Source organism: Budorcas taxicolor, chromosome 2, assembly GCF_023091745.1.
Source record: "Budorcas taxicolor isolate Tak-1 chromosome 2, Takin1.1, whole genome shotgun sequence".
Taxonomy (NCBI): Eukaryota; Metazoa; Chordata; class Mammalia; order Artiodactyla; family Bovidae; genus Budorcas; species Budorcas taxicolor.
Window position 1 is genome coordinate 78,652,822 of NC_068911.1, and position 26,781 is coordinate 78,679,602.

At 38.4% G+C, this 26,781-nt stretch overlaps 1 protein-coding gene across 1 annotated transcript in view; it reads left to right on the forward strand.

Annotated features, from left to right (window-relative positions):
* FAP (fibroblast activation protein alpha) overlaps positions 1-25,817 on the forward strand; it is an 80,436-nt gene extending 54,619 nt beyond the window's left edge. Inside the window, 9 exon segments of the mRNA XM_052663568.1 lie at positions 7,302-7,400; positions 7,865-7,934; positions 8,676-8,870; positions 14,465-14,519; positions 21,812-21,911; positions 23,071-23,135; positions 23,606-23,678; positions 23,939-24,012; positions 25,446-25,817. Of these exon segments, the coding sequence (XP_052519528.1) occupies positions 7,302-7,400; positions 7,865-7,934; positions 8,676-8,870; positions 14,465-14,519; positions 21,812-21,911; positions 23,071-23,135; positions 23,606-23,678; positions 23,939-24,012; positions 25,446-25,547 (833 nt within the window). The 3' untranslated portion in view covers positions 25,548-25,817.
* Positions 25,818-26,781: the final 964 nt, after the last annotated feature.

The window sequence follows — 26,781 nt, forward strand, 5'->3', positions numbered from 1 at the left end:
TTTTCCCAGAGCACAGAGTGCCTCATTCCCGATTTTCACCCTGAACTCCTTTCAGGGGCGTTGAAAGTCAGCAGTTGCAGCGGCCATGATTTAATCTTTGTAGATGCAGATGGAGAGTGTCAGTCTTCAGTTGGCAGAGCCCCTTTTTGCTCATAAACTTGACCATAATTATGAGGGGGGGCACTTCATGACCATTTTATCCCATGGTGCTGAGAATGTCCATTCTCAGGTTTGGCAAAGATTTTGTTGACAGGCCACTCAATGTGCTGTTACTGGATTAGGCCATAAAACAGTATCCAAAATTCTCTGGACCACCTGTCATTAGCTTCTTGGTCCAGGAAAATATTCCCTCTTGTTGCTTCTTGCCATATCTAGAGTTACACTGTTACCATCATCGATCTCATATGGGACTATATATTATTCTATTAGAGGCCTCATACACACATTTGACAGTGTAAGAAACAGCAATTTTGTAAGACAGGGGAAATACAAATAACACAGCCAGCAGTATTAGTAAAGTCACAAGACTTATGTTAAGAACTTCCATTAGATGTAGCCCAGTATATCTTCAGGTCATCTGACTTAGTCTGTCCTGTAGAATCTTTATCTTCCAGGGAAATTATATAGGCACCATCTATAAGGCATATAGCCCAGTTTTCTAGTGTTACTAGACTGATTATCTTTAGTATGATTTAATTTTTTTTTTTTAAGTAAATTTTCTCAGGGCCAACCAGTTAGAGTCTGGTAGTAGAGAAATTTACCAAGGTAACCCAGAACTAGACACAGGTAATTGGTCACAAACCCAACAGTTGGATTGATTTTTAAAACTAGTATAGGCTCAGGCCTATGATAGAAAAGCATTTGACTTATATGCTACCTCTGATGTTGTCATCTTCTCATCCTGGTATAGTGTAGTTTCTGCTGATAAAAGTCCTTCCATCCATGTTGGAGACAGTCCCTTAAATTATGTCTTTTTCCAGTCCTGGTTGCAGGTCATGAGGCGTCTGATCTTCATCCAAAGACAGATTACTGAGATAAGCTTCAGAAACAAACTTAGGGTGTTCTTCAAGAATTCAATTAAATTTTACATTAATATCACATAACAGATTAATCCTAGGTACAATGAAAATATTCTACTTAACGTTAATTATTCTAAGACATGTCTATATTAGATAGGTCAACAAACAAACATTAATATCAGATATTTAACATTGAATATTTCCCAGTTCGCATGAACCTGGAATTTATTGTTTAAGCCAAATAAATAGAGCTCATGTACAAAAATATTACCAAGACATATTTAGACAGACACAGTGCAAGATCTAGCTTCAAGTCTTTTTTTTTCCTTTTTCCTCAGTGTCAGATAAGTGTTCCTGAGAGCCCTGGTCTCAAGGCACAGGGAAAGAAAATCAAGTTCTAACAAAATGGCGGCAGGTCTAAACCACATGGTTGCCAGACAGAGCAAAATTTCCTTTTCCAGGGGATCTTCTCGACCAAGGGATCAAACCCAAGTCTCCCATATTGCAGGCAGACGCTTTAACCTCGGCTCCACCAGGGAAGCCCTTAAATACAAAAATACAGTCTCTCAGAAAACCTCCTATAGAGACACAGAACTTCAGATCTAAGTACTAACATCAGTCATAAGGGACAAAGGAGTAGAAGTCGCTTGCCCCATGATTACAGAGAACACAGGAGACAAAATGAACACACAAAGAGCAGAGACAATGCCGGCACTCACACAGACACAACAAACAGATAACAAATACACATTGGCCGAGAACACAGCACTAGGTCTTCCTGGGCCCCCCTGAAATTTTCTTTCCCTCGAGGTAGTTTTACCAACAAGGCGTCCACAGAGCCAGCCACCTCCCCAGCATGATGCCAGGCCTTGACCTTACGCTGGTCTTAACCAGAGAACAGAGCCAGCCGCCTCCCCAGCACCATGCTAGGCCTCAGCCTTACGCTGGTCTTAACCAGAGAACAGAGCCAGCCGCCTCCCCAGCACGATGCCGGGCCTCAGCCTTACGCTGGTCTTAACCAGAACTAACACCGGTGTTCAGATATCTCTCTTCCTAGTGAGGAAACCCCTTCTACCGGGAGAGTGTTATTCTTCCCAGTTAAAGGGATCCTGGACGAGCCCCCAAATGTTATGCCTAGAGTCTGAGTCCCCAAAACTGAGAGAATAAGACGTCCACAGCAATCCAAAAGCGTGAAGGGGTTTTATTTCTAGTTTGAGCTGGGGCTCCTGCCACATCCAATGCAGTGGAGTGGAGCAAGGAGCCCCTTGCCCAGATTTGCAGCAGTATTTATAGGTTTTAGAACAGAGCGTTGGCAAGGGCTGATTGGCTGCAGGAGTTTCCTAGTATTTACTAATTGGCTAATCTTTATTGGCTGCAGGGGTTTCCTGGTATTTACTAATTGGCTATTGGCTGCAGGGGGATGTCTTTTACATCCTGATAAACTCAAACCAGGTTACGGGGAGTATGCTGATTAGACAAGTCCTGGCATCCGCAGGGATGACTCACTGGGCAATGACTCAGCCTTTCCCGTGAGTCCTACCTTAGTCCCTGAAGCCTATCATGGCGTTTGTTAGGTCCCAACAGTTATATGTATTTACATGTTTTTAACTCTCAAAACCAATGAAAATTCTTTTATAGTGCAGTTCTGCAAACTTGCCCCATGATGAAATTCTCCAGAGAGGTTTATTATAAATACAGATTCTCAGGTCCGCCTTCAAAATTCCAGTTTAATAAGTCTTATATTGGGCTGCTGCTGCTACTGCTAAGTCGCTTCAGTCGTGTCTGACTGTGCGACCCCATAGAAGGCAGCCCACCAGGCTCCCCCATCCCTGGGATTCTCCAGGCAAGAACACGAGTGGGTTGCCATTTCCTCCTCCAATGCATAAAAGTGAAAACTGAAAGTGAAGTCACTCAGTCGTGTCTGACTTAGCGACCCCATGGACTGCAGCCTACCAGGCTCCTCCATCCATGGGATTTTCCAGGCAAGAGTACTGGAGTGGGGTCCAGATAAGTTTCAGAGTAGCTTTTCAGAGCAGATGCTATGTCTTCTATTTATTTGTAGTTTCTCTTTGCATTTAGTGCCAAAATTTTTCATTCAATACTCATTTATTAAGCACCTATTACATTAAACCAGGCACTTTGCTAGAAAATACATCCTAAAAGTGAACAGATATTGCATTAGACATGGTCTTGTTCTCAGGAGATTACAGGTCAGTGGGGAATGCAAATGTGTGAACAGACAGTTACAACACAATGGGATTAAAGTATTAAGAGAGGGAAAGTAGAGAGTCATGAGAGCATATTAGCAGGGCTCCTCCTCTGGAATAGGGGGTTAAGAAATGTTTCCTAATGATGACTACGTCAACCTTCAGACTCATAAATATAAGGGAGAGGTTGATGCTGTTTGGATGTCTAACTTGGTCAAACGGATTCACACTGATGCTTTTTATTGAAAGATAGGACCCACTGTGGAGAAAACGTTTTTGGAGAGGTGATGAATTTTGTTTTGAATATTGAGTTTGAGGTACTGATGACACGTATCCAAGAAGAGCTGTCCTGGAGCGACATACTTTTGGATCTGGATGTTGGAGGATTAGTTTGAGTTGAAGATAATTATCGGGAAGTTATTCATTTATGGAATACATGGTTACTAAGTTTGTGGAAATGCATGAGAGAGCAGAGGGGGAAAGTGAGGGTGGGCAAGGGTAGTAAAGAATGAGCCTAGAGTAAAATTGTGCAGAACACCAACATGAGAAATGGAAAGAGAAAATGAACCTGTAAAGGAGACTGAGGGTGGAGAGAAGGAGAAGGACACCCTTGAGAGTATGGACTCATGGCACGCAGCAGAGAAGAGGATCTCAAGAAAAGGGAGTGCTCGTCTGCATCAAGCACTTCAGAGTGAAACAAGACCTGCCCTAAATCAATGAGCTTAACAAAGTAATGATGAGCATTAGCTTAGTCAGAACAGTTTCAGTGGAGCAGTGGAGGTAGAAGCAAGATTGAAGTAAATTTAGGTTTGCATAGATGGTAGGTAAATAAAAAGAGACTATTTTCAATAGGTCTGACTGATGAGTGGAGGAAAGAGGTGGATAATCCTGGAGGAGATTGATAGAGGTTTAAATTAGCTTTTGAAAGCTGATAAACATTTGAGAATGGTTGAATGCTGATGGAAGAAATGTGGAGACCGTGGTTGAAGGCATAAAGGAGTGGATGTCCCTCCACTCGGGGTAAAGTGGAGTCCAGAGACAGGTGAGGAAATTAATCTCTGGCCTTGTGATGAGGGAGAGTGAGGAAATTTTTGATGTAGTTCTAAGAAAGTTTGTAGAAAACAGGGCTTCCCTGATAGTTCAGCTGGTAAAGAATCCACCTACCACGGTTTGTAGAACACAGTGCAATGGCTATATTTTCTTTGCAAAGTGAAGTAAAGTCATTGGACAATAACAGATAGCACTTGACCCAGACGCTATAAAAACATAGAAGAGTTGACACTTGACATGGAGGATCCATTTGAGGCTTAGGAACTTCAGACACAGCAGATTTTCATTAATATTGCTCAGCTGATTGAATAGCCTTATTTATCAGGTTTCCTGAAGATTCTTTACATAATTTAATCAGTGAATAACATATCATAGTTAATATGATTTTAACAAATAAATCAGATGAAATCTATCATTCTTACACCTTGATTTCATCATAATGAAGAGTCTCCAAACATATGGAGAACACAACCACATATCATGTACTTGGTACTGAGCATGCTGGGCATCAAGTATGCAATGATGAGTAAAAGAAGGTAAAAGGTATAGTCTGGGCTCTAGCAAGCCTTGCCATATTATATACTCCTAATGCAAAGCCACACAGAGAAACCCAATTGCAACCCCTCCCTCTCTTCACAGCCCTATGAAATTCTATTTTGCTCCAAGAGGTAGGAAAATTGCTCATCTACTATCCATAAAGATGCAACTCTGGACTGTAGAAGCATTAATAAGCTTTTCTATTCAACTTGTCATTTCAGTAAGTCCTTAACTGGGAACAGACTAGAGAAGGAATCAAGGTCAACCCAATCAGGCAACATCCGTGTATTGTCTCAGACTTCCAGCATCTGTTGGCAAAATGATAAACATGGTCTAAGTAAATATTACAGCCACTCTGTGTGCTTGCTCCACATAGATTCCCTTTATCCTTGACAGTTCCACAATCAGAATCCACACATAGAGAATGAAGGACTGGCTCCATTGTACTTAGAACTGAGTATTCATTTAACTTATTTTTTTTTAGTTTTGAGTTTTTAATTGAAATACAGTTAATCTATAATGTTGTGTTAGTTTCAGGTGTATAGCAAAGTGATTCAGTTATGTGTGCATGCTAAGTCACTTCAGTTGTGTCCAACTCTTTTCGACCTCATGGATTGTAGCCTGCCAGGTTCCTCTGTGCATGGGATTCTCCAGGCAAGAGTACTGGAGTGGGTTGCCATTTTCTCCTCCAGGGGGATCTTCCCAACCCAAGGATCAAACCCACACCTCTTACATCTCCTGTGTTGGTAGGAGCATTCTTTACCCCTAGTATCACCTGGAACGTCCTTAAAGTGAAAGTGAAAGTCGCTCAGTTCTGTTTGAGTCTTGTGACCCCAAGGACTGTAGCCCGCCAGGACTCTCTGTCCATGGAATTCTCCAAGCAAGAATACTGGAGTAGGGGCCCATTCCCTTCTCCAGGGATCTTCCCAACCCAGGGATCAAACTTAGGTCTCCTGCATTGCAGGCAGATTCTTTACCTTCTGAGTCACCAGGGAAGTCCATATATATTCATATATTCTCTTTCAGATTCTTTTCCATTATAGGGTGTTACAAGATACTGAATGTATTGATAGTTCCCTGCGCTATACAGTAGGTCCTTGTTGTTTATCTATTTATACACAGTAGTACATGTATGTAAATCCAAACCTCCTAATTTATCTCTCCCCATCTTCTGCTATTCCCTTTTCTAGTTTTAACTTTTAAATTGCCACAACTATCTCTTTCCTGATGGATTATCCAAAGTTAAAATGAAATGTATTATGTATCTTATACAACTCATACCAAAACATCTATCCTTGTTCTAAGATTAAATGTAACACGTTGGAGCAAAATGCCATGAGTACATGAAAACTGAGAGTTACAAGAGAAGTGGTTTGGCAAACTTAGTGTAGTTACAAGCACTCCCCCAGCTCCCCATCTTCAAGGTCCACTTTTTTAAAAAAGCACAAAAACAAGGAGTCCACAGGCCTGCTGTATCTCAGAAGTCATCCAGACCTTCTTTTTAAAAATAAAGCTACAAGCATCACTTATTATTCAAAAACCTAACTTTTCTCAGGAGATCAATGGATTTGTTCAGTTAAACAGCAGTTTTTTAGGAGATCTTTTCCAGGTGCTCCCTTTGACAGTTCTCTTTAGGAGTCTCAGGTTGGCTCAGATGGTAAAGAATCTGCCTGCAATGCAGGAGAACCAGGTTCACTCCCTGGGTTGGGAAGATCCCTTGGAAAAGGAAATGTCAACCCACTCTAGTATTCTTGCCTGGAGAATTCCATGGACAGAGGAGCCTGGAATGCTACAATCCATGGGGTCACAAAGAGTCAGACGTGACTGAGTGACTAACACTTTATGATGAAAGACAAAGATCGTAGTGTGTATATATGGTTGTCCTACTAAAATATATAACTATCTTGAAGGAAAGGATTTGAAGGAATTGAATGTACAGTAATTCAATTACCAAAAAAAAAAAAAAAAAGAATATCCTATATTAAGCAGGTACAGCAGCAAGAGTTTAAGAAAGAAATAGATATGAAAAAATCACAGACTTAATATTTGATCTTGTTCATTGAAGATTTTAAAACAAACTTTATAGCTATATACTTAATTGCTTTAAATATGAAGTATCAGCAATATAGATTTTATTTCTACCACTTTTGTTTCAGCAAATTTTTTTTCAAAATGCTACCTACTCAGGGCACTTATTAAAAAAAAGGTTGGACACAGGAAAATGTGGCTGAATAAGCATTGTTACTTCTGTGATTCTGCTCAAAATGTGTTTTGATGCCATCAGGGTCAGTTTAGGAGACAATGATTGATGTCTTTTACAAGCTCATCCCTGCTTTAAAGCCTGTGTTAAAAATCTGCTTGTCAATATGAAAATACTTAAGCAATCCGTTTACCATTTCAGTTTCATCCATAGTAAATTGAAAGACATTTTAAGAAAGAAACCTTTTATAGAACTTCTACTAATTAAAAATGAACTTCTTTTTTTAAGAAATTAAAATCCTGGAAGACAACAAGGAATTGGAAAATGCTTTGAAAAATATTCAGCTGCCCAAAGAAGAAATAAAGAAACTTAAAGTGGATGATATTAGTAAGATCTTTAAAAGCTTCTCATGAATAAATATGAAGCTGAGCACTTATCTTGCTTTTTAGAAACAAAATTGTATAGTTTTAAGTATAATGCTATAATAGTGTAACCCTATAATATTACAGGATCGTAATTTTAAAATCTTACTATAGCAATAAGGTTTTATGAAATATCTTTCATATGTTTGTGAATAGGGTTGATATTTTTTCTATAGCTCCATTTCAACACTGATTGTTTTTAAAGTTTATCTAATTTTAATTTTAGAATGTGTGCTTCTAGAAAAACAATAGTTCGATATTTCTAGTAACTTGTAAATTAGACAAAATACATAAAAATCAAGAAAAACATAGTCTTGATTCTTCACAATTTACCAATTATAAGTTGATTTTATGTTATATATTATTATTAAAGAAAATAAGTAATGCTGAGTATAGTGGAATGATTTTTCTCTGTTTTTGTTTTTCAAGCATTGTGGTACAAGATGATTCTTCCTCCTCAGTTTGACAAATCAAAGAAGTATCCCTTGCTAATTCAAGTGTATGTAATATTTTCTTTGGTTTAAAAACTATTTATTGAAAGCATGCTGTATTAAATACACATTTGTGAGATAGAATGAACCATTCTCCTTGGTAACAGTTCCTATTGATGGTGTTTTATATATTCCCCAACTAATCAGAGTAAATAAAATATGGCTATTTAAAATAGCTTGAGAAAGTTTTGAGATTTTTAGATGGACTTGCTTGCATTTGCTGTTTTGAATTTCCTTTGTGTGGCAAATTGCCTAATGTGTCAGAATACCTTTGAGATAGAGAAATTGCAGCCAAAAAAATATTGTAAATCATCTTCACATCTTATGTAATTGAGTTAGAAATGAAATAAGGGAATGGAATACATTTTGTGGAATCACACCCCAAATCAGTGCTGACCTACACACAATTTGCTTAAAACACCATGCATTTTTTTTAGTATATCTTATGCCTGCTTTTAGCAAGTGGCAGGTGGCAGAAATGACGAAAAACCCACACATATTCCTTGAAATGCCAACCCTAGATGTATCCGTTTTGGGGAATAGGAGGGGCTGTGTCCCAGAACAACTTCCTTGTAGCAAACCTCTGGGAAAAGCCTGGTCCTCTCTTGATTCTGAGCCAGTTCTAATGCCGCTGTTATTGAAATTTTATCATACGAATGTACTGGGAAATACTAAAGGCAATTCTTGGCCCCAATGGGAAGTTGAGTTTCACAAAAACATCAGAGATTCTCTTTCTTTTTTCCCTTTAGGTATGGTGGTCCCTGCAGTCAGAGTGTAAGGTCTATATTCGCTGTTAGTTGGATATCTTATCTTGCAAGTAAGGAAGGGATAGTCATTGCCTTGGTGGATGGTCGAGGAACAGCTTTCCAAGGTGACAAACTCCTGTATGCAGTGTATCGAAAACTGGGTGTTTATGAAGTTGAGGACCAGATCACAGCTGTCAGGTGAGCGCCTTCTCATTCAAACAGAAACTGATGTCAAGAAAAGTTATGCAATAACTTTTGGGTTTCTCCATCCTTAATGCCTTAATTCTTTTTGTCTGTTTTCCTAACGTCATCTAAAGCTATCATTAATCATCAAGGGATATTTTTACCCAATGTGAGAAAAAAATTATTCACGGAAAAGAGTAGAAAAATAATTCATAGTGAAAGATGATAAATACTCTCTTTCCATGTTTTAGTCATTCTAATAGCCTTTCATTAACATGGCTCACAATTAACAGAAAAATTTGTATAACTTTAGGAATGGTCTGTAGAAAACAGGACATCTGAGTGCTCAAGCCTTGTGGATTCTACCTCATAAATTCAGAAATGGCTCAAGATTTCATCGGCACTATGTACTTTCAGATATCAGACATTCATTAATGATTAAGCTATCATATTAGCAAGAAAGTGTTTTCCTACTTTCATTTGACCAAAAAAAATTTATTTTATGCAATAGAAATTACATTATGAAAACATTTAGAAGAAATACAAATTTATAATCTGACTTCTTCCCAACTACAATTTCAACCACAATTTTATGGCTCAGTCATTTCTTCCTGAAACAAAAACAAGAGTCACCAAAATTGTTCCTAGTTTGGCAGCACTGTGCAGGATTCCTCTGGATATTTCTTATAGCTGTCAGGCAGGTGACCTTAGAGAACAGTAGCTTGTAAATGTAAAAACTAACACAGTCTGATTGCACTCTTAGTTGTGGATATACGTGCATGCGTGACAGCTGAAGGTCAAACAATGCTTCACAGAAAAGACCAATTTAGAAAATTCACTAGTATGTTTCTTTTACCATCTTAATATCACGAATGATTATTGATTTCAGTGTAGCGTGCATAACACAGACTGTATTTAACAACTAGGAGCCAGGCCCAGACAATACTTTTCTGTATTTTTTGTCTCTAATCAAAACAGAAGAGTTTAGACTCACAAGTGATTTTTTTTTAATAGAAAAGTAATCATATGCTTTTAAATTTTCATTCTGTGGACACTAATTGCACACACACACACAAAACATTCAATTAAAAGCAAAGTCTATTTGGATAAAATCTAACAAATTAATAAGTAAATTATTAAATAATGTTACACAATCTGTAGACATCATTCACACTTAACTTCTAGGAGGCTCTGTCTTTCCTACTCACCCAGATTTTTGGCCTTTCCACTATTTCAACTTTTTTGAGAGATACTTCTGTGTGACAGAGAGTCATAGGAAATGTAATTCAAAGAAAAATCCCAAGATACAATGTCTCATATAAGACTATGGTATGCCTTAAAAACATTAACGCAGCTACCAGCATTATAGACTTAATTCTTTTCTGGCTGTGTGTCACACTTGCTTGTATTAAACCATGCAATAAAACACCAGGGACATGTAATCCAAAGGACAGAGATGGAAACTGTGGTTTATAATTCGACTTTCCAAAGTTGGTAGAGCTAAAAAGTGATTTGTTTGGTGTTGATTAAAAACAATCATTACCATCATACATCATTATATGTTTGTGCATTATTCATCACCAAAAATGTGGCATTCAAATTTAAGAGGAATAACTCAAGAAACAGAAGAGATAGAACAGATAACTTCTTAATGTTTTTCTTTGGATGAATTAAAAATTTAAACCTGATATCCATGCATTGACCTTAATATAAATTGTTATTTCTGTTCAACACATAAAACAGGAAGCCACAAATTCTATTGATTTTTCACAATAACATAAATGATGCTTAGAACTGAAATGAAGATTGGACCAGAGGCCGTAACTATCTACCTTTACCTCCTCTGAGCCATTTTTGGATGGAACCTGAAGAAAGTTTTTGTACTATAGATCAGACATATGTTCACTCATTGACTCAGCCATTCAAGAGCAGGTGAAGTAGTATATGCAATTACAATACTCTGTATAAAATCATGCAATTTACAATCTCAACTTTCAGTGCACTTACAGTTTCTGAAGAGTAAATAAACCACATGGAACTTTCTATATTTACCTCAGTGAACAGGGGTGTCTGTGTGGCCCATGCAAAGTGCATCTACAGCAGTGGAGATGCCAACTGGGTTTGGCCTTCACCTTGCTTGCAACCATTATTCTGCAAAAGTATAAGGGAGGCCTTAAAGCCCGATGTTTTGAGAAGACAAAAGCTAGAGGATAGATTTGTAGTCATAATTCTGGAAAGAATTCAGTCACATATTTTCCAGAGAAATGTTTTAGGAATCAGACCCTGAATGTCTGACCTGAGGACTCGGGATCCCTCTATGATAGCCCTCCAGCTCTTGTTGCTGTCGTCCAGTCACTAAACTGTGTCTGATTCTGCAACCCCACGGACCGTAGTCCACCAGGCTTCCCTGTCCATGGTCCTCAAATTACCGCATCCTGCAAAAAAAAAAAAGAAAGAAATTTGTTTCCTTGAATCTCTTAGGAAATGCAATCAGGCTAAATTTTTTACATAGCAAAAAAATCATATGTACATATTTGAAAATACTAATAAATACTGTTCAAGGTTGAGAAATAAATTCAATGAAGTAAAGCAGGGAAAAAAAGCCCTACAGCGGCACAAATTTTGAATGTCCCAAATGAAATGCATTTGAGGTCAAAGCTTAAGGAAAACTGAGCCCTACATTCTTCAGTCTCCTTCGCAAGTGGTACACATGTGAGTCCCTTAAAGCTTCAGTAGTTACAGGGTCAAATCTGCTCATCTGGGGTAAGTTTGGCACTTCAGACATTCCCATAATTTTGAAACTTTATATAACTTCAGGGATAGTGATAAGAAAGAATTATATGAGAAACAATATACTGTTATACATGATACCAATAAAAACATTTCCAAAATAGAATAATAATCAATCAATAGGGTTTCAAACTGATTTTTAGCCTAGGGTTATTTTTAAGAGAGAAAATTTGTAAAGTCCAGGCCAGTCTCCAAAATTAGAAAAACATGCTTTTTCCCCTGTTATTAACATTTTGTTGATTTAACTGCATTATTGGCAGTATTTCTGGTAACCCTCCTGAAAGCTCTTCAGAATTTTGGAGGTAAATTTTATAAAGCCTGGTTGGTCTCAAAGTGCTCAGATTATCTAGCTAACCTTTAACCTAGTCTTGCCACATTAAGTGTTAATGTTTCATTTCCATGTTAACTATTGCGCTATCATTTCCTGTAAATGTCATCCTTTTGGAATAAACCTAGGAAGGGAGCTGTTAAGAATTTCCTGTTCCCATGTATCACCTGTTATTTGCTTTTACCCCAGATGCAAGGCAATATGATTGCTAGCTTCTGGGAGATCATAAAATCATGATTGATTTTATGGCTTCAAACTGGTTTCAAGCACTAGCAGCAAGACTGCTTTGTTTGGGTTTTTTTTTTTTTTTTTTTTTTGACAAAGAAAGTGAACCTTCTTTTCTTCCATTTGGCTTTTGAAGTTTGTGGGCGAATTGCCAAAATACCACACTTGACAGCCCGTTTTCTCTACCTACTGTGAACAAGCATCCACACAGGTAGCAACTCTGCGTTCACTACTGCATTTCTCCCCTGAAGACGCCTCAGTGTCCTTCAGAATTAGTGTCGAGTAAGCTGTGACTGACGGGGCTTCTTCCCATCTGCTTGTCCCGGGCATCTGCCCAACTCCTCTGTGCAGCAGAAACGTGCATTTTGAATCCATGCAACGAGCAAAATGGTTGCTGTGAAATCCCTTTAAGAAATTCCATTATTCAACTAACGCAAATCACTCCATCCTAGTTCCAGAGAAGAATGAGGAAGGACATTAACGTCACTTAAGGCAACCAGAAAAAAAAGAGTTTTTCTGGTCATGAGTGTCACTTTGGTCCCACCCCCTTCTTTTCCTTCACTGTCCCATCCAGGCCTCGGTAGTGGCTCATTCACTTTGCTTTTTCCTTCCACTGCTTCTGTTTCTTTGAGAGTTTCTTCTATCAAATCACTCCCTAAATAAATTACAATGGCTCTCGAACACCAGCCCTCAGGTAAGCATGGAGTAAATTAGCCCAAAACACTCTTGCTTTGTACCAGCAATGCACTTAGATGTCTGAGAGTTTCCCAGGACTTTCTGAAGGTCACCATTAAGCATGGCCCTTTGCTCCTAAGGAGAGATTTGTCTTCAAACTTGATTTCAAATGAAGGGTCTTTTGTGATGGAGCTTGAATGAATCATGTTCATATTCTAAAAGATACATATAGTTGTCCAAACCATGATAAACAGAGGGTATCTAAATACGAAATGAGAGAGGGATAGATATTTTTCCATGGATGGATGTGACCAAAAATGAGACAGTGATTATAATGTGTGAGTATGTACTAAGTCGCTTCAGTCGTGTCCAACTCTTTGCTGCCCTATGGACTGTAGCCTGCCAGGCTCCTCTGTCCATGGGATGCTCCAGGCAAGAATATTAGAGTGGGTTGCCCTGCCCTTCTCCAATTATAATGCATGTCAACTTAAATAAAAGGTTAAAATGAGGCAAACTCAAAATTGTTTAAAAATGAGTTTATTCAAGTAAAGCAGAGGAATTGCAGTTCTGGACTCACAAACTATAGCAAGCTATAGGCCAGTTCATTGAGGGTTTGGGATAGGCTGTATTATAGGCAGGGAATATAAAGAGGGAAGAGTTCAGTGAGAGTCTGTTAAAATCAAAAACAAACAGAGACCAACTTTGACTACTACCTGGGCAGATAAAACTAGTCCCATCATACAAAGCTCAATTCAATGTATTTTGAAGAACTAACCTGACTTGGGTCATTTCTTGTTCTGGTCTCTGGAAACCATAAGCAAAACTTTCCAAGGTTGATATGAGGCCAACTCCCTATCATTTAAGAAAATTTCAGTAATATCAGTTTTCTGTACATCAGGCATATATGGAAATCAGTCTCTCGAAGTCCTGAGGGCACCCGTGTGCGATTTTTCATTTTTATTTTTCAGTCCCATTTTAGATTGAAATTCTTTCACATTAACATGTAAGCAAACAAAATCATAAGAAATTAATAAAATTTAAAACAGGAACAACAAAACTTTTTTTTTTTTCCAAAACCTGCAGATTTGGAAATTTGGTCCCACTCAAAATGCTATTTCTTCTGGTGTTACTATGAGCCTGTCTCTGTCTCTTTTTTACTTATAAATAACTTAACTACATTTAATATCAAACTCAAAAACAGGTAGCTGTAGTCTGAGAACCTGAACTAACCATTTACTTGTTCAGTGCACTAAAAAATTATTTCCCCTTTCGATCAACATTCATTTGCTGAATACGAGCTTCTTCATCTGAGCCCCAAGTAACTCACCAGGACAATTAGGGTTAGGAGGCCTTACAGCCACGAGCGTACTACTCAATAGATGTACCATAGAGTTTAACAGCTCCTTTATTCTTTTGCAGAAAAACGATAATATTATTTTAATTATTTGTAAATGCAACCTTATTATGCATGTGTTTAAACAAAGAAAATGTAGCGTTTCTATTAAATCTTTGGATTAAATATGCTTGTGTAATGAAGTAAATGTCATGTGTACACACTTAAAATTCTAAAAATTTGTTTCTTTTACTTTAGAAAATTCATAGAAATGGGTTTCATTGATGAAAAAAGAATAGCCATATGGGGCTGGGTGAGTTGTTTTATATGTTTTATGCCTGTTATTTGGTTCAGCAATCATCATTTTCTAAAGTGTTCGCTTATAAGATTTCTCATGAAATGTTAATGTTGCAACATAATTTGATCTGTCAATGGAAACAGTCAATTTGGATAATCTGGGCTTCAAAGTGGTGGCTTTAAGTGTTTGTTCCTTTTTTAAAAATCATTTTGTTTCTCCCTTGTATAGAAAATTAACTCATAATTGATACTCTTTCACTTAATTTCAGCCATTAGAGTATATAAAACTGAATCATATTTGTCAGAAGTTTTATTCCCTTTGTTTTTTTTAGAGTTAACATATTTTTTTATACTTCATCATTTCATTTTAATGAAAAGCTAAGATAAAGTTGAAAATTACAGGAAATTTCAAAGTATAAATTCCTTAGGACCCAGTCTATCCTAGTCATATCTTGGCTATTTGATTCTTATTTTTGTAATCAAATTTTTTCCCTGAACTAACGTTAATTTCTGCTAACTGGAAGAAATAATTACTTATTACTAGTTATAGGTCATGGAAATCATTTCTCAAGTTTGAGAAACTATACTGGTTTTCTAAATACATACTGAAAGAAAGTGGTGACATTTACCAGTCTTGGGCAATAAAGTCACTGGAAAGTTCAGAGAATTATGGGAAAGAGTTTAGAATCGCCTATTATAAATTATGATAATCACCCTTCAAAGAAGATTTCCTGTTTCACTTTTTGGTCTGAATTTGTACATTTGCAAGTCAATTTGCAGCCATTTGTGCTTGGGTTGTTTTTCTTGGCTGTTTTCTGAGAGCGGCCTGCACAAGATGGAGGGAATGAAACCCAATATTGAAGGGAATCTGCAGGATTCCTCTCAGCTCAGTGACCAGATGAAGAGCTGTTATGAATTTGTAAAAAGTTGTTACTTTGAGCCATTTGGTCCTTCTTAAAACTATCAAGTGTTAAGTATCAAAACAGAATGGAATTCAAATGGGTGGAAATAAATGAAATATTTTATAGTGAAACATTTCAGATAAGACTTTTCTTACCATCCATTTTTATAAAATTTCCTAAAGTAAATTCTTGAAAGATTCACATTTTGAACTGAACACTTACATATAATCATGAACATTTCTCACTTTGCTTTTACTTCAGGCTTTGAAATAACCATAGAGTGAACTTTTAATTTCATTTCTAGAACATTCTAGGTTGAAGTACTTTGGTAGAGAACCACATATGTAGATGATTTAAGAAACCCACTCATCACATGAAGGAGAGTGGGCTTTATCCATGACTCTGTAACATGTTTTTCCTCTGAGTTTTCTGTTTCTGTGACCATTATACTCTATTCATCCTTTAAATGTTGGTGTTTTTCTGGATCTGGTCTTGATTCTCATTGTTCTTCACTTTCTTGGGGAAATCCACATGGTGTCAAAGACGAGGCCGACTGCCAGATGCCTGCCACTAGCCCCATCTCTCTCTTCTGCGCGCCACATTGCAAATGCCTGCTGATCATGTTTCCCAAATGTCTTACCGAGGCCTCAAGCTTAATTTCCTGAAGTTAAACATACTATGTTGGTGGTGTTCGGTCTCTAAGTCATGTCTGACTCTTTTGTGGCCCCTTGGACCATAACCTGCCAGGCTCCTCTCTCCATGGGATTTTCCAAGCAAGAATATTGGAGTGGTTGCTATTTCCTTCTCCAGGGAATATTCCCAACCCCAGGGTTGAACCCACATCTCCTGCATTGGGTAAGTGTATTCTTTATCACTGAGCCACCAGGGAAACCCTAAACAGATTATAGTCTACTTTAAAACAAATCTTCACCTTTAATAAGGACCTTACCACATACCCGAGCTTCCCAGGTGGCTCAGTGGTAAAGAATCTGCCTATATACTGGAGATGCAGGAAACACAGCTTTGGGAAGATCCCCTGGAAGAGGGCATGGTGACCCACTACAGTATACTAGCCTGGAGAATCCCATGGGCAGAGTGGCCTGGCAGGTTACAGTCCATAGGGTTGCAAAGAGTCAGACACGACTGAAGCCACTGAGTATGCACAGCGTATACCAAGTCACCCAAACTGGTGAGATGCTCTCAGCTCTAGAGATGCTTTCAACTTCTCCAGCTCCCTGACTCCAATATTCTATTGATTAGTAAATTCTGTCAATTCTGCCTCCATATATCTGAGTCTATTCTCATCATCCTCACTGACATTATTTTAGTTCAAGTTTCTTTATATGTAATTTAAACCAGAGCTTCTCCAGCATTAGCTTATATAAGCATCACCTGGAGAACGTGTTAAAGCAGTTCCCAGGGCCCTCACACCAGAGCTTCTGATTCTGTACTCGAGTGGTGTATGAAAGTCCACTTGCATGGACCATAGGTTGGGAGGTACAGGTTTAAATCTTGCAGTTGTCCCTTAGCTAGCCTCCTTGCTTTAGTTTCATAAGCGCCAATGTTGCTGATGAAATTATTGTTCTAAAACACAATTCTTTCCATGTTGCTTTTTTGCTTATATTGCTCATATATATTCTAGGGCTACCTGCTGACTTCAGCCTAGTGCCCAGACACATTTACTTGCATGCAAGGCCCTTGGCAATCTGATTGCAACCTACTTTTTCAGTCTCATCTCCCTCTACTTCTGCCCACACCTTATGAATAATTTGATTTGTCTGTGTCTCCTTGTTCCCATGAGTCTATCACGCCCGTTTCATGCACCTCAGTGACCACCCTCTTCTTCCATGCCCCATGTCTTCCTCTCTCCAAAATGCAAAATTTCTACTTATTCTTTTAAGACCCAACTCAGATATGACCTTTGTATGCTCCAGTAGCTCTTTATTACTGCTCTTATAGGAATTACCGTTTTATCTTATTTGCACATTGTCTTCTCTCACAAGGATGTAAGCTCATCAGTGGAATGGACTTTGTCTTTCAACTTTGTTTCTCAAATGCTTAGTGCAGTATTCACCATCTCACATATCTATGAGGCTGTTTAAGCTGAATTTAATCCTGTAAGTCCACGTTCCTCCAATGTGTTGTACTGTGAAATCTGGGGGCAAACGTTCTCTGGTCTAATAATTTGGTAAATTATGAACTCTATATAATAGTGCATATAGGTTCCATGAAGAACAGTAAAGAAATCTGTTCATTTTTTTTAATATAGTATTACCAAGAAGTATTTGATTCCATGGATACCTCTTTGAGAAGTGGTCTTGAAGTCAATAGGGAGTGAAACTGGAGTCTTAGGAAGATACTCTTGGCTGCAGAATGAAGAATGGCCTGATGTCGGGAGAAGGAGTGGTTCAAAGGATTAGGAGGGATGTAATATTGGCAACAAATACCAAGGGCCTGAATTTATGCAGTGAAGAAAGGGGCAAAAATAGGTCATAGTTTTGTGTGTTCTTTTATAATATAATAAACAGAGACCTATGGGAAATTGGAGAAGGGAAAGAGAAAGATGTTGAGAATGACCATTTGGGTTTGTTTACCTATTACTGTGTTCTGTAAACATCTGTTTCCACAAAGTATTAGACACCTTGCTAAACTGAGAAATATACTAAAGCTAACTACACAAGTTTTTCTTTGGCCAGTTGGTCAGTAAGTTACAAATCATACATTTCCCTCCATTATCCAGATTAAGAAGGGGAGAGAAGGCATTTTCATTGTACCCTTTCATTTTTCTGGCACACAAACTAAATTCTAGTAGCCTGGTTTTTAGCTACTTAATAGATATGTACTATGTACTATGTACTCAGCGCTATGCTTAGGAAGTGTCTGTTATGTCAGTGGTTCTGACCTGGGCAATTTTGCCACTCAGGGGACCTTCGGCAATGTCTGGAGACACTTGGTTGTCGGAACTGGGGGAGTGCTACTAGCATCTAGTGAGTAGAGGCCAGAGATGCTGTCAAATGTCCCACAGTGCACAGGACAGCCTCCAACAGAAAAGAATTATCCAGCCCCCAATGTCAATAGTGCCAAGGTTGAAAAACCTTGATTTATATGAAGAAAAATTAAAGCGATTATTGTGACAATTGAAGAGCAGCAGGGGTTTTGCTAAATTATTAGAATAACAACCTCATTTATGGGCTTTGCTTTGTTAATATAGACCTAGCCAGGTGGTGTTGAATAAGCATTAGTTCGTGATTTAATCTTAGTTCCTTTCTCTTCCAGTGACTAATTATAAGCAATTTGAATTGCTATGTGTGATCAACGATGTAAAAGTAGGACAAATGCACCTCTAATGAGACTATATTAGACTCTGAACTTAACAACTTCCAAACAGGGTTGCTCTAATGTAGGGATATAGAGGAAGTAGCTTGTTGTCAGATGTCCTGCTGTTGAGCCTCAGCTCTACCGCTTACTCTAAATTTATTCTGAGCCTCAGTTTCCTCATCATGAAATGCAACAATAATTTCCCCACCAAGTCACTATGAGAGTTAGATGAGTTAATAGGAAAGTCATATATTAAACAAATATTGATTCTATTCCCAATGTGTTTCAGATTGCATCATCAGTGCTAGGGGGGACATTCATTAACAAGATGGACAAAAATCTCTACGTTTATCAAGCTGGGAATGGTTGGGGAGAAAGGCAATAAGCAAGATAAATAAATAGCACAGATAAAATGTTAAATAATGATTGATGCAATGGAGGAAAGCAAAACAAGAAAGGAGTAAGGCGCATCATACAAGGTTGATGCAGTTTTAGATTAGAAGGACAGGTGAGACTTTTTTTTTTTTTTTTTTTTTGGAGTTAAGACTTGAAAAAGGAAGGAAGTAAGCCATGCCAATTGTGGAGACAAGGAAATTCCAAGCAGGGGGTGGTGGCATTTGCAGACGTCCTGGGGCTAGATCATGCTTGGAGAATTCAAAGAACACTAAGAGAGCCAGTGAGCAAAGAGAGATGGGATAGGTAGGGGAGAAAGGAGACAGCCTGTAGGACCACAGAGACTGTTGCAATGACCTTAGCCCTACAAATGTTAACTAGTTATTATTATTACCTGTAGGCAAAATAGTCCAGTCTGATTTATAGCTTCCATCAGAATACTGTTCCATAAATCCCTCAAAATTCTGTGCCCTTCTAAGAAAGTTTTTAAAGATATTCTTCATTTAAACAAAATGGCAAGGCATCTAAGTGCAAAGGACAAAATTCTAGAATTCTCATGGCCAATCTGCTCCGTGGGCTCTTTTCTTACTGCATCCACCCACTCTGCCTTGGAGCCCCACCCATGGGAGAGCAGAAAAAAGTCAACTCGGGTGGTTTTTTTTTGTTTTTTTTTTTTTCCCCTCTCTTTATTTCTACAATAGAAACAGCTTTTCTAAGCTGCCTGAGAATTTAAAGTACACCTTCTTTTGTTGTGCTGCTGCTATACTAGTTTTGCTTTTACAAATTTCTGGAGACAATGTGTTCATATCGAAAAGGTGAAGATTTTATTCAGATACCACACTCTTATCTACTCAGTGAACAAATACAGATGAATATTTTTATAATTTCTAGGATTTGGGACAGAGATGTTCAAAACCCTTTTTACTATATGCAAATGCTCTAATTTCAAATATCATTCTGTGCTATTTTGTGTTATGGGGCATACAAGAGGAAAAGCAGAACCCAGTATTATAATTTGCAGTGAACATACTTTTCCAATTAAACCATAAACGATCAAATTTCTAAAGGACTCAGGCTTACTCTACATGCATTTAAATCTAAAATTAAGAACGAAGAAAAAAATCTTTCATTTCAGTAATAGTTGTTGCTAACCTACTAATCCAAACAGATTATTTTTATAAGTAAAAGTTTGATCCTGATGAGAATTTTCACTTATCAAAATGATTTTAAAACCCACATTTTCCTTCTGTTTTTAAAATATATTTTTTCCTCTATTAAAATACGTTTAGTTCTCCTCCAAGTATAATGAAAGGAGGCCACGGTATAATTGGAGCTGCCTCTTTTAGTCTGTGTTTTGTAGCCAAGGGTCCTCAGCAAGATTCCCCGGAGATGGAAACATAAAACTGTAAACCAGTTCGAGCATTCTTTCTCTAACAATTGAATTCAGCGAGAGGCTTTAGCTGATCCCTGCGGGCCCCGTACTTCGTGGATTAAGACTAGACCCCGGCCACGGACCTGCTGCCTGATTTCACCGTGTCTGTCTTCTGTCTCTTCCTTGCTCTGTAGGGCTCTCACTCCCACCCTCTCTTAAGACTGACTTTTCTGTGGCAAAAGACGGTATGATCTCTCCTGACCTGAGAGCAGATCATCCCCAGAAGTTTGTGGTAATAACAAGGCACCCCGTTAGTTAGAAAGCCATATTGCCCTCTTTTGATTTATAGGGACGTTCGTTCCTGTGTTGGGGCAAGAATAATCACATCCTAATCTAGCACAGACATTGGTGCGGGTGAGGGTGGGGGTACGCTTAATCCCGGACACTGCTTAATCCATGTGCCCAGAGGAAGCATCTCTCTCCCAACAGGTAGACAAAATTTGCCTTCTCGGGGAAGATGCAGCTTTCTTATGAAGTTGTCTGTTCATTTCTTCATTTTCAGGAAAAGGTTCAAATTTCCGAGTGACACAGACACACATCTCCTTCTGTTATCAGGGTCACATTTCTGAATCACCTACCGATTCCCTGGTAAAGCAAAGTGATGAGTGCTAAACCTGCTTCAGACTCTGCAATTTGTATCTCCTTTTGTGTTTGTGTTCCCTGAGGAGGTAGGGGCAAGCAAGATTGTTAAGGCACGAATGGCTTTTCCTCCTTTGAGCTGCTATGCCAGAAATCCTCAAAATAGAATACGTATATACAAACTCTGGCCATCTCTTAAACTACACAAGAGGTTCTTGTGTCGTTCCCTTGATGTTCTCTTTTGAAAACAGATTAAGTAAATACACAGATAGAAGTTTTGCCTCACATTACTGTTGTACATTGTGGAATGTATCTTGCTTTTACATTTGGAAAAGATCTTTTTGTGTGAGAACTTTTTAAGAGTAAAATTCTGCTTTTGCCATAGCAAGGTCCTGGTTGGAAAAACATAGAGGCATGGGTAAAGAAATTCTTGCAGAAAAATTGCAGTTGTATCTATCTCTTAAACTGCCCCCTCCATATTCTGATCAGCACACCAGGTATTTGTAATTGACTAGGATGAAATTATTGGAACTTATTGCCAAGAGTGCAAGATAGACATTTAATCTACCCAATCCATATTCCCCAGCTCCCATCAGCACTTATTGTGAGTAGAATCATTATACAAATACGTTGGAGAGTTTAGGAGAGTGAATCTGGGACTGACTCCTAATAATGTCTCTACAGTCTTATGGAGGTTATGTTTCATCGCTGGCCCTTGCTTCAGGAACTGGTCTTTTCAAATGTGGGATAGCTGTGGCTCCGGTCTCCAGCTGGGAATATTATGGTATGGAAACATTTCATAAATGTTGCTGCAAAAACATTTAACACATAATTACTCTATATTTAAGGTTGCTAGGAAAACAAATTATGCAGTAAAATTCACCCCAGCATCACTGGGAAAAATATAATCTATAAAAGAGGTTGCTTATATGATTCATTATAATCATGTTGCAACAATCAAAGAAATCTTAAGACAAGAAAGGACTCTTCCAAAACCCAATGAATGTTATTCTCCTAGAAACCTTGTGCACCCTGATAAACCAAATCTTTAAAAATCAGAGCTAACTCTGTTTTTGCAGACACACAGGTGCAGCCAAACTGGCTTTTAAGCAGTTCTTAGGGAAAATCAGGCCAAGCCAAGTAATTCACCACCACACAACAGTTTGCAGCTGCCTGATACATTACTCCAGAAGTCAAAGAAACAAAAAATTTGTTCAAGAAGTATATCTTCCATGTGTGCTTATTTTTATGATTAACATCAATGCAGGATGACTATTTGGAATTAATTATAATAAATGCACAAAAATTAGCTTTCATTAGATCCTCTTCCCTGTGTTGAAGTGAAAATGAGGCAATTGTGACTTGGGAATCTTTATTCAGAGGAAAAAAGTGTGTTGTGGGGTGAGAAGGAGTTGGGGGACATATTTCTATCCCAAAATAAGAGACCAATGAGAGTACTAGAGGTGGCTGCATTTGTGATTTCTTTAAAAATGTAATGAGGTCATTCCTAGCTCAACATTTCCCCCATCAAAGAACTTTGGGCAGAAGTGAAAAAACTGCAGAGCTGTCCATTCTATTGTTAGGTGCTCCTGTTTCCATAATCTTCTCCTGCATCTCTTCTCCAGAGACAACTAGCAGAGCAAATGACTAGGGTGGAGCATTACAGAAAGGAAAGCAAGACCTTTCCTCAGCAGCTCCCCCTGGGAGATTGAGGAGCTGGCTCAGACAGTAAAGAATCTACCTGCAATGGAGGAGATCAGAGTTTCGATCCCTATATTGGGAGGATCCCCTGGAGAAGGGAATGGCTGCCCACTCCAGTGGAGAATTCCATGGACAGGAGCCTAGCAGGGATGCAAGAAATCAGACCTGACTGAGAGACTAATGCATTCACTATCCGGCCTGAGTTATCACATGCAAACCTCATGCTCTTACATATTTTACAGCATCTGTCTACACAGAGAGATTCATGGGGCTCCCAACAAAGGATGATAATCTCAAGCACTATAAAGTAAGCATCTTCTGTTTTATTTAGGTCATTAATTTATTTCATATGTGCTAAATAATTGTAAAGCAGTCATTCAGAGTTTATACTTCTGCTGGGTCCACAAGCAAATATGATGATCTTTTGTCAGCTGTAAAACACCTTACTAGAAGGAATTAACTCCCTTTGGATTCTACTTTTTCTTTCCTCATCCTCCTCCCCACCCCCAACCCCCACACAGCTTGAGCGGGCATCGTTTATGCCTAAGGTCTCACTCATATGTAACATATGACACATAAACTTTCAGTTTTTCAAACTAAGAATCAGATGGAAGTAATGCAAATGATGATGAAAATGTGTTGCTCTGACTCTTAAATATTTATCAACCAAAGCAATACATAATTTCAGTATTGGTGCTAAGTCCATTGCACAATGATTTAGCTAGTTTTCTATTAGAACTTGCAGCAACTAAAATGTTAATTTTTCCCCTTTTCCAGAATTCAACTGTGATGGCAAGAGCAGAATATTTCAGAAATGTAGACTATCTTCTCATCCACGGAACAGCAGATGGTGAGGTTTAAGCAAGACTCTTACACATAAAAATACTGAGCCAGCATCACTTTGTTTAAGAAACATTAAGCATCCTCCTATGCCTGTGCTCAGGGTCAGTACCTAAGAGTCAGGGACATTTCCATAAGTGAGTGTGATTACTCACTGCTGACAATGTCAACTGCATGACTAGACAATTGTTGGTGTTCATTTCCAGGCAGTACATTGTCACTCTGCTTTCTGGTATTTAGCAGCACTTTAACTCTCTCTCTTTGTTGCAGATAATGTGCACTTTCAAAACTCAGCGCAGATTGCTAAAGCTCTGGTTAATGCACAAGTGGATTTCCAGGCAATGGTACATAATTTCATTTTATTCAGGTTGATGGCTTTAGATCCCTAAGCTAAAAGGAGGACACTTCTTCTTCTCCTTTTTTTTTTTTTTCTTGCTGAAACCTGACAAGAAGGCTATTCAATAGAGTAGGCAGAACATTAGCAAATGACTCTTGGATCTTCCATGAACTCCCTGAGGGGCACTAGGCAAGCCACGCCACCTTTGCTGACCCCAGTCGAGTCATATATTAAATAAAGGCTTCCACAAGATTAGAGGCTCTTCTAGCTCAAACATCCAACAGTTCTATGGTCCTGCATACTGAGTGCAGCTTCGTGCTTCAAATCCCTGTAAAACCTCAAAGCAGCCAGAAGATTCTGTTTATTCAGTAAGAAGCCATCGCAGAAGGCTGTCAGAGACCTCAGAGTCTCCCAGAAATCATGCGGTTCCACTCAGAGCTAGAGAATCCTTCTATCTCTGTGTTTTCAATGCCTGACATGTGCTTGGCCCACCACAGAAGCTCATATTTTCACTGACTGAATGAATGAATGAGCTAGCTGTGAAATCCAGTTGCTTGAGGAGTGGGAAATGGAGACAGAGAGGAAAATAAGGCAAAACCCAAGTCGAGGGAGACAATCCTTGGTGGTTCCATCCCCCTTCTCCACTTTTCCCTTACTTGCTTATGTTGCACAAGAACCTAGAAAAGGAAACCCTCCTTCTTTCAGAAATTTGGCTTCTTAAAATAATTTACAGAGGGTGAGGTGAGACTTTTCTGGTCTTTTTTTATCCCCTTTACCATTTTTTAAACTGTGACTCCTAAAGTGCATTCAACTCATAAGAATATAGTATTACATCAATAACCACTAGCCAACTTTATTCAGTGAAAATCATCTTACTGACATCTCTCCAGCAATAAAATTTAAATCCATAATACCATCTCCCTGTTTTTTTTAATAATACTATTTTTAACTCCTATGAAGGATGTTTATGGTTATACGTATTATGGATTTTCTACAATAGAGAGGAATTAGATTCAGAAGCTAAAAGCTTCATGGAATTTTTTAGCTAGAAGGTGCCTTAGAGGAAGTGAAATCCAACCCCCTCATTTTTCAAATGAGGAAACCAAACTCTGGAAATTCAAAGTAACCAACCCAGCACCCCAGTTCTGGAATCCAGGCTCGGAATTCCAGGGTTCTGGCCACTGTGAAAGCTCAACCACCCCAATGTGATCTCACATATAGGTTTAAAAAATATGAAACAATGGTGAAAGTTAGTAAAAGGGCTTTAAATCTTCTTGTTCTTCACATATACATGTAAATTATTTTATTTATGCACGTATTCTTAGGTATTTCAGTGGTAATATTAGAAAAATTACCAGGTTCTGAGAACGCAAAAAAGTCAAAGCCGGAGGCACTGTGGGGTTGCAGGAATAAAGTAAGTTTCTTCCCTTTGTGTTTCAGTGGTACTCGGACCAGAACCATGGCCTATCCGGCCTGTCTACGAAGCACTTATACACCCACATGACCCACTTCCTAAAGCAGTGTTTTTCTTTGTCAGACTAAAACCATACAGATACAAGACTGTATCACAATCTGAACACTTCCTATGAATGCCTCAGACCGTTTGCTTGTTTCACTCTTAATGCTGTTAAATGTTGGTATAAACAAACACACCAATGTTGTTCTGAAGGCTGACAGAAGATTCAGAGGACTCAGAAGTTCAACCTAAATATTGTTTACATTTTCTGGCACTCTGTGAAAGAAGAGAAAAAGAGGCCCTGCCTTTTGCTTTGGACACAAACAGTGCTTTGTTATCTGTTCATTTGAGGGGAAAAGAATAAAATCAGAAGTTAAAATGCTATTATTTTCTCTGTGTTCATTCATTTCAGGTTCCAGTTTCTATCAGAAAAAGAAATGCTTGGGTTTGTTAGACAAGTGCTTGAATAATAGGGTGGTCATGGAGGAGAAGAATCTAGAAGCAGTTTTGGATTTTTGTAAATAGAATTCGAAATGCTGGGGAAAAAAAAATAGCTCAGAGTGTGCGAAAGCATTGTTCAGAAATCAGGTTGGCAATACATTTTGTAGAGGCACCCTGACGTTTGCTCTCTGTGCTGTCCCTCCAAGAAATGTTTATTAAATTTCTCCCAGAAGGTTTCTTATTGTCAAAAGCATTTGATAAAGATAAAGTCAGAATTTTGAATCCAGGCTCCTTTTAAGAAATGCTTCAAATTTGGAAATGTTCCTATTTTAGATTCCTTTTTAGAATGAGTAATGGTAACTGTTTTCAGATTGCTACGCCACACCAAACTAAATAAAACAAAAAATTAAACAAAATGGACATCAATAGCTAGAGAAGGAAAATGTTACATCTATGAGATTATTCTGGGGTTTTTGTTCTATAAGTTTATTTGAAAAAGAAAAAAATACCAGAAGTACCATAATGCCTGCAATCCCAAAGGCAACGCTCTGCCAGGAGCTGCCCCTGTCAATTAGAGACAGACAGTGCGCCGTCTCTGTGATGACCATAGAATTAAAAAGGTCCACACCAGGTCACCATAAGGTATCTCTTCTATGAATGTTGAAAGTATCCACCAAGCCACCACTGAGGGGACTTTTCATTGACATGGTTCCCAGCATTGGATTACCCTGGATGATTTCTCCCCACCCTTGGCTTGATCCTTCCCGGTGGTAGATGGGAGACCCTCAACCTCTGTCATGCTATATAACCAAAAGAGGCATGGAAACTTACAACAGCAAGGGGCCTTAAAGGTCATATACCATAGCATCCTCTAGGGTT